Source organism: Temnothorax nylanderi, unplaced genomic scaffold (assembly GCF_030848795.1).
Source record: "Temnothorax nylanderi isolate EJ_2023f unplaced genomic scaffold, tnyl_v1.0 TNYL_tig0055_pilon, whole genome shotgun sequence".
In the NCBI taxonomy this organism is placed as follows: domain Eukaryota; kingdom Metazoa; phylum Arthropoda; class Insecta; order Hymenoptera; family Formicidae; genus Temnothorax; species Temnothorax nylanderi.
The window spans coordinates 1,018,316-1,032,444 of NW_027249117.1; the positions used below are offsets into that span (position 1 = coordinate 1,018,316).

Consider the following 14,129-nt stretch of genomic DNA (forward strand, 5'->3'; position numbering starts at 1 on the left):
GTAAATTATTTCTTATTGTTTTATTATAATTAGATTCAAAATAAAGGAAGAAAAAGAGCTTGGTCAAAATAACTAGCTATTGCAAAACAAAAATCCTGTTGTCTATATTGTTTATTTAGCAATCTAAAAACTAGGAAGGCACAGTATTATATATGCTTCACGCAGAATTTTTATTCCCTCAGTACCGCTCGGTCAGTGATTTGTCCTTATAAAGAAACGAATAAAAAGATTTCCAACGTTTTATTCTTAATACAAAGTTATTTATTATATAATTCAAACCCAAGCTATCGATCAAGCCTATACTTAGAACTTGATCCGTTCACTCGTTATTGAGATCTCAAAATCTCGGGTACTCGCAACTCGTGCGTTCGCGTAAGAGTCACGGTGCGGTCTCGCTTCGCGTGTATTTGGCGCGAGACACCACCGTGTCTCTTGATTTCTAGATCTTGAACTTTTACATCTCGATAATATACAGGGTGTTTCAAAACAACCCTATTGTCTCGCAAAAGACAGATTCCTGATTCGATTCTGAGACGATTTTTCCTGTAGCAAAATTTTTGCCGAAGCTTAATTTTCGAGTTATAAAAGAAAATAGTTACCTTATTACAGGCGGAGTACAGGAGGTAGGCAGAGACGGCGTGCCTCACCATTGCGAGCGCACCCGGTATACGCGTAAAAATTAAAAATTTAAATGTCATTTTAATTTATGAAAATTTTCATAACTAATGTCTTATCACATTATCACAATATATCTCTCGTTTCACATTGTATCAAAAAGAAGCAAAATCAGTTGCGTATAAAACTCAACGTCAGCTAAGCGAAGGAAAAATCACTGGAATAATCGGAGTGCCTACACGTGTATGTATAATTATCACTCTAAATGCCTAAATTCTACTCGCCAGAAACGAATTGTAATTCCGAGATTATTGTGGGTATTCTCGTGGTATTCTCATAATATCGTGTACCAGGATTTTTCATTTTAATTCCTTTTAAAACATACGATTCAAATAATGTTCTTTGTAGTTATGTAGTAGTTGCTTATGTAATAACTAGCTTGATACCCGTGCTTCGCTACGGTAACACACATTTTACCCCTTTTTACCCCGTTAGGAGTCGAATTTCTAAAAATCCCTTCTTAGTGGTTGCTTATGTCATGGAAGGAATATACTCCCCGAATTTCATGTTTCTAGGTTTAAGGATTTGGCCTGGGCGTTGATGAGTCACTCGGAACATTCGATTATATATATATAGATATATATATATATATATTATATATATATATATATATATATATATATAGATAGATAGATAGATAAATAGAAGATAGATAGATAGATGATTAAGGCAAAATCTTGAATTATGTTTTTAAGCACTTGTATGGGTAACCTTTGTAAGCAAAAACCAAGTCGATATCTCATCGGGCCCAAGCGATATTGAGAAAGTCGTGAAAACACATTTTACCCCTTTTCACCCCCTTAGGAGTCGAATTTCTAAAAATCCCTTCTTAGTGAGTGCTTACGCCATGGAAGGAATATACTCCTCGAATTTCATGTTTCTAGGTTTAGAGGTTTGGGCTGGGCGTTAATGAGTCAATCGGGACATTGAATTATATATATATATAGATATAATCGTACTTATACTTATTCGCATTTCCGTTAACACAATATCATAAAAATACAGATGAGATGTAATTATTTAAAAAACAACGTAATATCTGTTAGAAGATTTTCATAACTTGCAATTAATAACACATTTTTATCAACTGCTTCATTAGAAATACGTAATATGTTCACATTAATAATATCTCTTTCGCAAAAGTTTGAGATAAAAACATTGTTAATAAACCATTAAGGAAAATTAATCATTTAAGATTTACAACGTAGAACTGTTATATCCGAGATAATCGTGAATTGCAAATAGCAATAACAGATCGTAGTATTTCTCATTAATCTACATGTTTTTTACTGATTTAATTGTGAAATGAAAGATAACATAAGTTAAAGATAATACAAAGAGTCAGAGTACCGATAAACTGCATTATGTTAATTATTCGCTAATTGCGCATCTACATAATGAAGCGTCAACAAACATTTTTTTAATCTATACTTCTCTCGTTAGTGTTCAGGCGAAGAAAAATAACTGTCAGAAGCTCATAAATAATTACAATCAATTCCTTTAATACCAGTCATTCCTTATGAAGGAGGAAAAGATACTTTAAAACAGAATCGCAAGTGTTCCTTCTTTTTCGCAATTTCACACACGTAAGACTTTGGCAATCAAAGCCGTTAATAAAAACAAGTTACGTAGCTCCTACAATTACAGGCACATGGGTTTAATTTAAGCGATTATCATGAAAACTAAGTGATCAGTGATGTGTAATTATACCGAGAATATCCGGTCAGCTTTTCCTTATGCAAATTAAGAAAAATCAATCTGTAATTATATCGCTGCGCATATTTGTGTGCGCGAGCTTCGACTCTAACATTACTTTTCCTTCTGATGTCGAATAAAATGACGGAAAAATATTCTTGTTTGCAGTATTCTGTTACAGCGAATAAAAACGAGCTGATGATAATTCAATGCGACGCGGATAAAATATAACGCAATGTCGCGTTCGCCAGAGAGATATGTCACGCGCCTAACTATAAATTTCCTCACGCAATTGCGTGGCAATGATTCACGGACATCTGTTTCACGCTTATGCGGTGCGTGTACCAATTGGACCCGATCGATTATCGCTTCCTTCCATCGCGTCGCGATGCACACTATTCGCTCGTGTAGATTAAAAATACATTTTCGTCGAAAATTACATCGAACGTATCTCAATCTTAGAGAAAAAAAATTGTCACTATTTCATGTTCAAGTATTCAGCAAAGGACAGTTACTTTAATTAACTAGTGACATGAATTAGTGACGGTAAACGTAGTTCTATATAATACGTTGTTGGTTGCGGCACAGTTGTTACCGTGCCCGTCTGATTTTTATCATATTGGCAATTTTTTTCTAATTCTATTATGTTCTTCAATCTTTTCTACCCCTATTTTATATATAATTTTTTAAAATTTGGTTGATTAGTTCTTGAGTTATATATAAGCGAAAAAATGTGCAAATTTCTAATTTGTACACTTTTTCTATTATATTGGCAATTTTGTTCTAATTCTATTATATTCTTCAATCTTTTCTACCCCTATCTATATATATAAAAATGAATGTATGTATGTATGTATGTATGTCCTTTATACACTCTTGAACTATTCGACCGAATTTTTACCAAAAGTATATGAAATAGGGGTAGAATTTCCCGGGGAGTGTTATAGAGTGTATAGTTTTTCGTTACCGATTTCCTGGAAACCGGTTTTTTTAATTTTTCTAATTTTTTGAGAAATAATTGACCGAATCTCAAAGAATTATAGATCAAATTTCTACCAAAAGTATATGAAATAGGGGTAGAATTTTCCGAGGAGTGCCACTATGTGTATAGTTTTTTGTTACCGATTTTCTGGAAACCGGTTTTTCCAATTCTTCTAATTTTTCGGGAAATAATTGACCGAATCTCAAAGAATTATAGATTAAACAGGGGTAGAATTTTCCGGGGAGTGCTATAAAATGTATAATTTTTCGTTACCGATCTTTTTGGAAGCCGGTACCAAAATTTTTTCAATTTTTCGGGAATTAATTGACCGAATCTTAAAGAATTGTATATGAAGAAGGGGTAGAATTTCCCGGGAAGTGCTATAAAGTGTACTATTTTTGTTATTGATCTTTTTGGAAACCGGTTTTTATAATTTTTCCAATTTTTTGGGAAATAATTGATTGAATTTCAAAGAATTATACATGAAGTAGGGGTAGAGGGAGAGAGAGAGGAGAGAGGAGAGAGAGGAGAGAGAGAGAGGGAGAGAGAAGGGAGAGAGGAGAGAGAGGGAGAGAGAGAGAGGGAGAGAGAGAGAGGGAGAGAGAGAGAGGGAGAGAGAGAGAGGGAGAGAGAGAGAGAGAGGAGAGAGACTGAGAGAGAGGGAGAGGGAGAGGAGAGAGTGCGATAGAGATAGAGGATGGCGAGAGAGAGAGAGAGAGAGAGAGAGAAGAGAGAGAGAGAGAGAGAGAGAGAGAGAGAGAGAGAGAGAGAGGAGAGAGAGAGAGGAGAGAGAGAGAGAGAGATGAGAGAGAGAGAGAGAGAGAGAGAGGAGGAGAGAGAGAGAGAGAAGGAGAGAGGAGAGAGAGAGAGAGAGAGAGAGAGAGAGAGAGAGAGAGAGAGAGAGAGAGAGAGAGAGAGAGAGAGAGAGAGAGAGACTATTTGTGTCTTATTACATATGTTCTCCGGGGCGAAGCCCGGGTAATCAGCTAGTTTCATATATAATTCTTTAAAATTGATTAGTACTTGAATTACATACGTTAGAATTTGCTAGGAATACGTAAATACATAGAAGCCTAATAAAGTTGGATTTAATCAACCAAATCTTAAAGTATTATATATGAAATAGGGGTAGAAAAGACTAAAAAATATAATGGAATTAGAAAAGTTGCCAATAATTAATAATAAATTGCCAAAAAAGAAGAATTATATTGAAAGTGGTTGAGACTTGAGCATAATTATTTGCTTATAATTGTTTGGCTTCCTCCTTTTTTGAGACTTTTGAAACTTTTGAAAGAAAATGGGACTATATAAGCTATCTAATGACGTATTAATCATTACTCTATGATTATTAGTTTTGAAGATATAAACGTTCAAAGTGTGACATGTTTTCGTTGCATCTGTGCTCCCAATGTTACATGTTACCCCCTACTTACTGTCGACAAAGACGTAGTTCTACGTCAAAATACCAGCAAAGAAAAAAGGAGAAAGATTTCGGGGAAGGATAACTTCAAAACGTAACGATAGCGCGGAGCGAGGGCGTCTGAAAGCGACGTGTACATTTTGCATGATCTCGGTGCGCATCGCTTCACTTGCGGTTGATGCATGAGTCGGCAGTTTCAGGTCAAGAAACCTTCTTTGTGATTCCGCAAAGGATAACGATTGAAGCGTGACTCATGTTTTCGCGAGACGTGTTAGATGCATCGATGGGAACACACGCGCGAGTCGCGGTCGCTTTTTCTTCTGCGCGGAGACGAGGCGAAGGAATGATAGATGGATGCTGATATAATGTCAGTTAAATATGACAGCGCGTGACAAACAAAGAAGAATAGCCGTCTTGTAAAAATCACGCGCAAATTGTATAATTCACGGTCAGCTGCTGCATAATGCAACCGCGTTTGCTGCTTGTGCAGCTCTTCGTGGAGAAACTAAGACTTTGGACAAACTCACGTAAAATGCACAAAAATAAAGATAATGAGAGCTTAGCGGTACATATAGTTATTTTAACTATTTAATAGAGCAGCCTGCCGAGGGAAATGACATAAATGAGGCAAATTACTTGAATGCCGACAGTAGAAAAGTACATTCATCTGAAGTAAATCAAGCAGAACATTCTTACGGCCGCTTATTTTAGTTTGACACATATTACTCTCATATTATCATTTTTATGTTAATATAAATTACTTTATTTTTATATACAATTATAAATTATCGCACTACGCAAAAACGTAAACATTTCCTCAGTGTTTTCGTTAATTTAATCGTATTTCCTACAAATCAAAGCGCAAGTATACGCGTTACAAGTATTTGTGCGTGTGTGTTATGTAGCGGAAGACGATAAGAGAATGACACTTGAGAAATATATGCTAATGTCGTGTTCTTGCTGCGTAACCCAGTTGTTCCGATAACGTCAATAACAAGTAAGACCGTGAACCCGATCATATACGATTAAACGTACAAAGTATACACTGAGAAAAAAAAATACTTAGGCCGATGTTCATTATAGTCGGATCTTATATTTCAGACTGTCTTAGTTATACAATCTTAAGATATCATTAACCAATCACAGAGCCGTATTAGCATCTTAAGATATTACTTAAGACGATCTTGAAATAAGATCTATGAATACCGGCTTTAAAAATTTATTTGTGGAATATAAGATTTATTTCACAGAAATAAATCTCTTATTTAAATACGGCGAAATAAAATTTTATTTCTAATAAATAAACCATATATTTTATTTTTTTAAATAAGTATTATTTATTACAAATAATTGTACATTTCCTCGGCATGAATTATTTAATTGCAAATATCGAACTTTTTTTAATTTATATAAATCGAGATATTTCTAATAAATAAATTATATATATTTAAAAATACATTATTAGATATAAAAAGATCTAAATGACATGTAATTTTATATGATTATATATAATCAGATCCGAAATTTGGCACGATATGATCTTATTTTTATATAATCATATTCGGCTTGATTTTATTATATATAATATGACAACAGATCTGGTTGAATATGATTATATATACATAATGATGTTCAACCAGATCTGTTGTCATATAATATAATAATTTTCAACCAGGTCTGTTGTCATATACAGGGTGTTTCAGAATTGCACGGCACTATTATAGGGAAATATTTTCTAGGTCAAAGTGAACAAAAAAGTTCATATAAACATATGTCCCAAACTTATTTATTAATAAGATATTAAAGAGTAAAGATTATGTGTTTAACAGTAAAACATTTAAAGTAGTAACCGCCGTTTTGTTGAATGCAGCATGATGTATTCATGTTTCTCTGGCACGTCTTATGGCATCAGGAATATTCCTGATAGTTACTGCAGCTTCCATTATGCGATTTCTCAATTCTTCTTGCGTGCCAATGAGTCTACAATAAACTAAAGACTTTATCCAACCCCCTTTATCTAACGCCATTAGACTATTTTCTATGGGGTTGGATGAAGTTTTAGTTTATTATAGACCTATTGGCACGCAAGAAGAATTCAACAAAACGGTGGCCACTTCGAAAACATACTTTAAATGTTTTACGTTAAACGTAATCTTTACTCTTTAATATCTTATTAATAAATAAGTTTAAGACATATATTTATATAAACTTTTTTGTTCATTTTGACCTAAAAAATGTTTCCCTAAAATAGTGCCGTGCAATTCTGAAACACCCTGTCATAATAAGGTCAAGCCGAATATGATTATATAAAGATAAGATCATATTGCGCCAAATTTCGGATCTAATTATATATAATCATATAAAATTACATGTTATTTAGATCTTTTCATACCTAATAATGTTGTTTTACATCTAAAGATACTATACCCATTTTTTTTTCTTGGAATCGTAATCGAGTCTGCACTTTAAACAACTTCTATATCGAATAATATTAAATTATGCTTACGTTAGAAGATTCGCCCGTTCGTAGTGCAATTAATCATTTTTCACGTCACAAGTACAGTGACCGGCATAATAAAGTGACTATCCCACAGTTTTGGGCACAATTAAATCATATTGACAATTAACAATTGAAAATTAAAATTTTAACCGTTAATTGCAATTGACAATTAAATTAGTTAGTTGTGAGTGTATATATTTGTTTTATATGATTAAAATTAATTAATTGTTAATTGTCCTTATAATTAAAACTAATTATTTAATTATTTACTAATTTTAATTGTCAGTGCAATTAACAATTAATTTTTATTGTGATGATGATTTAATGTGTGCTATTTATTTTAAAGATTAGATATTCTTACTGGCTGTTTGTATGTCCTTGCGAGAATATTTTTTTTTATAGAATAAGATGGCAAACGAGGAAAGAGGCAAAGAAGTTTCAATAAAATATAGCATGTAATAATTCTGATTTGTAATTTTTTTTATTAATGTAATGTGATTACTAAATATATAAATTGATAATGAGTGATTACTAAATACGCAATTGAAATGCCACAATTAAATATTCAATCAATTGATTAATTGATTAAAGCTTTAATTGATTGATGCCGAACACTGCCATCCCATATCGTACACAGAAATCTCTTAAAACTATTATGTTTTTAATGAAAAAGCATCCTATTATGGGGCTTTTTTGAAAGGATTACTATCACACTAAAGATTTGTTTTAAAAATTGAAAGAATTTTTGCAACAACAAGAACTTATAACTTTATCTTACCAAAACAAGTATTTTCATGTATGACAAAAAAGTGACCACTTTATAACTCTTAGGGCCGATATCACAGTCTCCGATTAACGTGATCCTCCGATTAAACTTACTCTGCATCTCTTTCTAACTGTCTTTTCGTCTCTTTCTAGGGGGACAGTTAGAAAGAGATGCAGAGTGAGTTTAATCGGAGGATCACGTTAATCGGAGACTGTGATATCGGCCCTTAATCTGTAGTTGAAAAAACTTAGTTATTTATTGTATGGCCTCCTTTGTATGGCCTTAATGACCGCCGCCAACTGTCTGTGGGCATACTTTTGACCAGATTATGCAAATGATTAAGATCGAGATTTTTCCAAGTCGTTGCAGCTCATCAAACTAATTATTTTTATAACTCCGGTTTTGTTCACATTTTCGTCTAAAATCGACCATGAATTTTCGATGGAATTCAGGTCTAAAGAATGTGGAGGCCAATCAAGCAGTTTTATGTGGTGGGAGGTAAGAGATTTCTTACTGTTTTTTTGGCGGCATGCTTGACGGGATCATTATCTTGTTGTAAAATAAACTTGTTGTTCTCCGAGCCTAATTGGATCAATAAAACTTCCAAATTATTTCACGTAAAATATCGATTTAAGTGTCAGCAGTCATGATACCACTGATTTTTATTAATTGACCCACTCCTTCCCAAGAAAAACAGACCAAGATGTTACCTCCGCCATGTTTCACCGTCTTCTGGAGGTGACGATCTTGAAGCTCTTCGCCAGATAGCCACGTCTGCTAAGGGCAGGATTTACAAATTGTGTGCCGCATGCCATATTGGCATAATTTTGGTAGTAGCAAAGCATGATCTGCCGTGTCAGATATATGCGTAGAAAATGAAACAGAAATCTACCAGAATCTGACATCATGATATAATAGTAGATCGTGACGACACGTTGTGCATGGTTTCTGCTGCGTTTCTGCGTATACATATTGTGGCAGCAAATCATGCTGCTAGAAAATAAGCTTAATTAATGAGGACGTAGTGGACAGGAATCTGTTGCATATTCATGTTTGGATCTGCTGGCATATTACCGGTATTCTGCTAGCATTTGGCTATTGTAATTTTTCGCCACACACGAATTCGTTGTATGCGTCCAAGAAATTCGAACTTCCTCTCGTCCGTCCGCAGAACTCGTTTCCAGAACTTCACAGGTTGATTTGCATACTTTATTGCATACTTTATTGCAAATTCGAGTCGCTTCCTTTTATTCTTTTTACTAATTAATGGGCGCTTACGCGTAAAATGGCTCTGTAGATCTGCTTCCCGCAATCTCGTGCGCACTGTCCGGTCGGAAATGGTCAGATAGAGTGATTCACAAAGATTTCTGACAGTTGTCCTCGGATCTTTCTTCACCATTCGTATGATGTTTGCATCATCACGCCAAGTTGTGCTTCGGGCGTTCTACCTCTTCCAGACCGATCAGCCACTGTGATTAAAAACTTCTTATAAAGCTTCTGAATAGCGTTTTTGCTAATTTCATATTTCTGAGCGATCTGCCGCTGCGAAACATCGCGTTTACATTATCTTTGATAATCAGGTTTCGAACCTGATAAGAAATTTGTCGACCAGTCATATTCAATATCTTTCTATATACTACGTTTTGTTCAAAATGTAAACCAGGAACTGTTAAGCCTTCTGTCCACGATGCTAGAAATCGCTCCGAGATCTCGGACGGAGAAAGAATTAACCAATCGCATTGGTCAATTGCCGAATTATTTAAATATGATTGATCAATTTTTTCTCCGTCCGAAATCTCGGAGCGATCTCTAGTATCGTGGACACAGGGCTTTAGTCACAGGTCGCAGTAATAAACAGTTCTTTGTTTTTACATTTTACACGTGTTATACGCAACGCGAAGACTCTACAATTAATTCTAAGGTGATTACTTTTTTGTCATACCTTGAAATGATTATTTTGTTATAATAAAATCATAAGTATTTATTATCGCTAAAACTCGTTCAATTTTTAGTGGAATAATAAATCTTTTAAACAAAACCCAATGATAAAAAGTTTTTCTATAATAAACATTAGTTTTAAGAGATTTTTATATACGATATAATATGGTCACTGTTTTAATGATCAATCAGCACGAATAAATTATCCAGAGTTGAGTTCTTTATTGCTTGTAATAAAGAATTCCTGTAATATGCCTATAACAACGATAAAGCAGACGAGAATGTGTCTTCGTGACCGAGTGATACGGATGGTATCGCTAATGAGCTCAAGGAGATGCGCAAAGGTCTCTTTTTCGTTTACCTCATACGTCTTATGTAAAGTCATAGCGATGACACTATAATAGCTTCATCACCTATACGTCGCCTTACTAATAAAGTCTATCGACAATAAACTTTTATAGTCGCTTACTAAAATAAGGTTGTCATGGTAATTATCTCCATCCGGCAGTGCGTTGCCTTGCACATCAAATGTTTCCGATACTTTAATCACAAAAAATCGTTGTTATTTGCGTAAAATACCGCTTAACTTTCTGTTAAATTTATAGAATCGAAGATGCTTCTGAGGGGACTCAGCGGACAATTCAAGTCGGGCGAGCTGACGGCGATTCTGGGTCCATCCGGTGCCGGGAAATCGACGCTACTCAACGTTCTCGCGGGATACAAGTCAGTATAATAATCGCGAATTATAATAATTATTTAATCGGGTAGCAAATTAAGGTGGTTCAAGCATTTAGGTCAAATGTAGATAGCCCGGAAAATATGATATTAAATGAAAGGTTAACGTTCCTAGAGTGTGTCTGAAAAATTTCGAATTTTTTTACCGCTTGGTTCCGGAGATATATGTCCGTAAACTTTGCCAATTTTACATGGTGATAATAGGGAAAGGAGGGTCAGATCGCACATTTATGGAATACGTTCATACTTCTCGAGTAGATAAACGAATAAAAAACTGTTTAATCGATGCAATAAACATTTCTAAAGATACTGACGCGACACCAAACTGATTGACCGTACCGTATATAAATAAAGCGAAACTTTCGACAAACTTTCGGCAACTTTCGACGTTTCGACACGACACGAGAGTCATGGCGGCCGTCTTGAGTGGCTGCTTGGCAACGTCGCACGCGTCAGCTGACGCACAAGACGCGTGTCCTACCATTCTCCCACCGTTGAATGGAGGTTATAAGGATAACATATTTTTTTCGGCAGTTGTATGAATATATTCACTATCGCGGAATTGTAGAAATTGTGATGTATATTTTTTCTATTTTAGTATATTTTATTCTTTACCGGCGTGATCATTTATGGTTATATCACCAACTCTAGTCAAATTTGTGACTTTGCTCTGATATTTTCAGTTTATAGCAACGGTTAAATGAGAAAACACCTTACGGAATAATTAATTTAAATGTATGCTGATTTTTACATACTAAATTATTCATATTTGTCACTAGTAACAATAGTTGTTTTTGTGACTTCAAATTACTGCTTGAACCACCTTAAATTGGTTACACTGATAATAAAGTTGATAATGAAATTAAGTATAATTGCATGGTTAAAAAATTATAGTCGAGATACTCATTTTTATAGTAAATTCTATTGTAATACTAGTAATATAAACTAGTAATAAAAGTAATATAAACTAGTAATATAAAATACTATAAATTATAGTGTAATTATAGTATTTTCAACTATATTTTTTAATCGGTGTAGTCTTATTATCTTCCTCGCGTTGTTTAGCCGCTGAAGCGCAATTAACCCTTCGTGTGCAACGTCTTTTTCGGCACCTGTAACGTGTAACGTCGGGTCACTCGTGTCCGACGCCTAAAAAATACTTTAAAGTGTTCTAAAAAAATCTGAAAAAATTCATGTTACCTTATTAACTATCCTACTTTAAGGATCAATCGCTATATTGCCGATTTTTTCATTTGTTTAAACATTATATTTATATAAACAAATACAGCTACAGGGGACAGTCACTTTCGCCAGGGCACGAGTGACCCGACGTTGCACACGAAGGGTTAAATGTCGATGAGAAATCAACGAGTTTCTAACTCTGCATAATGATGTTTATAACTAATTATTCCATGGTTGCATAAAATGGTCATTTGAAAAAAACCAACATGAAAGAACGATCAGAATACATAACTTATTATTTTTTCCAGTGATCTAATGATCAGGATTTTATCAATGTAAATGTCAGAATGGTATAACATCGTTTTGCTTTTACATTTCCATTTGGATATAATATTCTTCTCGGATTCATTTGCCGGAGATTATATTAACCGGGATTAGTTGTCTATGTCAGCATTCATGCGAGGTTTCGTCGGCTAAACACTACAGTCTGCAAAAAAACTTTTTTAGTAAACTTTAATGATTGTTGACCTCGGAATCGACCTGTGACACATCGACTGAATAATCAATGATATTAAAATTAATGCAATGCGTTACTACAAACTGTATCCTAATACAAAGGAAGTGACAAGCGGCAAAAAGTTTTCCGGCGCGTTACAAAAAACGTGCGACGTTTTTCCTTTTCTCTTTCAATATATGCAAATAAAGTGAAGTAAAGCTGCTCCGGTTACAGATGCACGGACATAGGTGGCTCGATAAGTATCAATGGACAACTGCGGGATATGCATGAATTCAAGAAGATGTCGTGTTACATCATGCAAAACGATCTCATACAACCAAATCTCACAGTTTATGAGGCTATGTCCTTCGCCGCCGACTTAAAGCTCGGCAAAAGGAAATCGAAATCTCAGAAATGCGCCGCTGTAAGTATATAGAGAGAGATCTCGGCCTTTTAAATCACAGCTATATACTGGAAGACAAACGGATTGAGAAAACGCAATTTAATAACGCAATGCGTCAGACTATTGTAAAACTAAAAGTGGCAAGCGACGACAAGTTTTCGGCATGCCATAAAATCATACGACTTTTTTTCTACAGCAATAAAATGGTTTAAAATTCAAAGACAACACGAGAGAGAGAGAGAGTAATACACAGCGAAACTGCACTTTACAAGATAAACGGCGTGTGGATAGATATTTCTTAAAATTAAATAACATATCAGCTATTTTTTATGCCACTCGTGTATAATCATCTCTCCCTCTCTCTTCTGCGATTAAGTTTTTTCTTGCAATACTACTGTGTAATTCTGTGCTGATAATAATGTAGTTTAATTTCAATAATTCGCTCGAGGAACTTCAATCTGAAATGCTAATGCCATTGGAGAACCAATATACTAGTGTTAGCCACATCGTTAAACGTATATCCCACAACTCGTAAAATAACGTATTTTACAACTCGTAAAAAAATTTTCGATAGAATCGCAATCAGAAAAGGAAAAGAAGCCAAAAATTTTCCACAAGTCGAATTCGGGAGTGAATCGTAGTATTTGATTACTTTATAAATGTTCTTTTTTTTACGCCTTTACGAGTAAAATTGCGTAACGTCCGGCAGTTCAGTATGTTTTTATGTGTAACATCGAGTGATTAAAAGCGCTTTTTTTTACCGCGCAAATTGCACGCAAAATAATTCACGAAGATACATTTCGGCTTTCGCATAATATCAACAATTGGTTTCAGATAGAGGAAATCTTAAGTACTCTCAGATTAACCGGAACGCGAAATACAATCACAGACAAACTCTCCGGTGGTGAAAGAAAGAGGCTGTCAATAGCACTCGAGCTCGTAAATAATCCGCCTGTCATTTTCCTCGACGAACCGACCACGTAAGTATTAATCGCAATAATTAGAACTGATTATCTAATTTCCTAGTTACATATATACCTCAATAACTTACCATTCATAAGAGGCTCATATATGTCACTTCGTATCATAATAGCTGTCGATATATTATGCGAATATATTATTGATGAGATTAAATATCCGACAAATACAGTTCGTATCTGTTGACGCAGTTTCAAACTCTCTACACGGAGATAATTTTCTGTTATATTTTACCGTTAAACTCACTATAAACTTGGGACAATTTGGCAACCAAGGAATTTTTGAAATATACAAAAGACATTTTACAAACAACGTGATAAAAATTACCAAGCAGATTGGTAATTTTTGAAAAATTTTTG

General features: G+C 34.5%; 1 protein-coding gene across 4 annotated transcripts in view; it reads left to right on the plus strand.

Moving 5' to 3' along the window:
* LOC139772958 (ATP-binding cassette sub-family G member 1) overlaps positions 1-14,129 on the plus strand; it is a 54,034-nt gene that overhangs the window by 33,053 nt on the left and 6,852 nt on the right. For all 4 annotated transcript variants that reach the window (XM_071707042.1, XM_071707039.1, XM_071707040.1 and 1 more), the window contains exons 3-5: positions 10,582-10,699; positions 12,624-12,813; positions 13,627-13,772. In XM_071707042.1, coding sequence (XP_071563143.1) covers positions 10,582-10,699; positions 12,624-12,813; positions 13,627-13,772 — 454 coding nt within the window. The remainder of the gene's footprint in view (positions 1-10,581; positions 10,700-12,623; positions 12,814-13,626; positions 13,773-14,129) is intronic.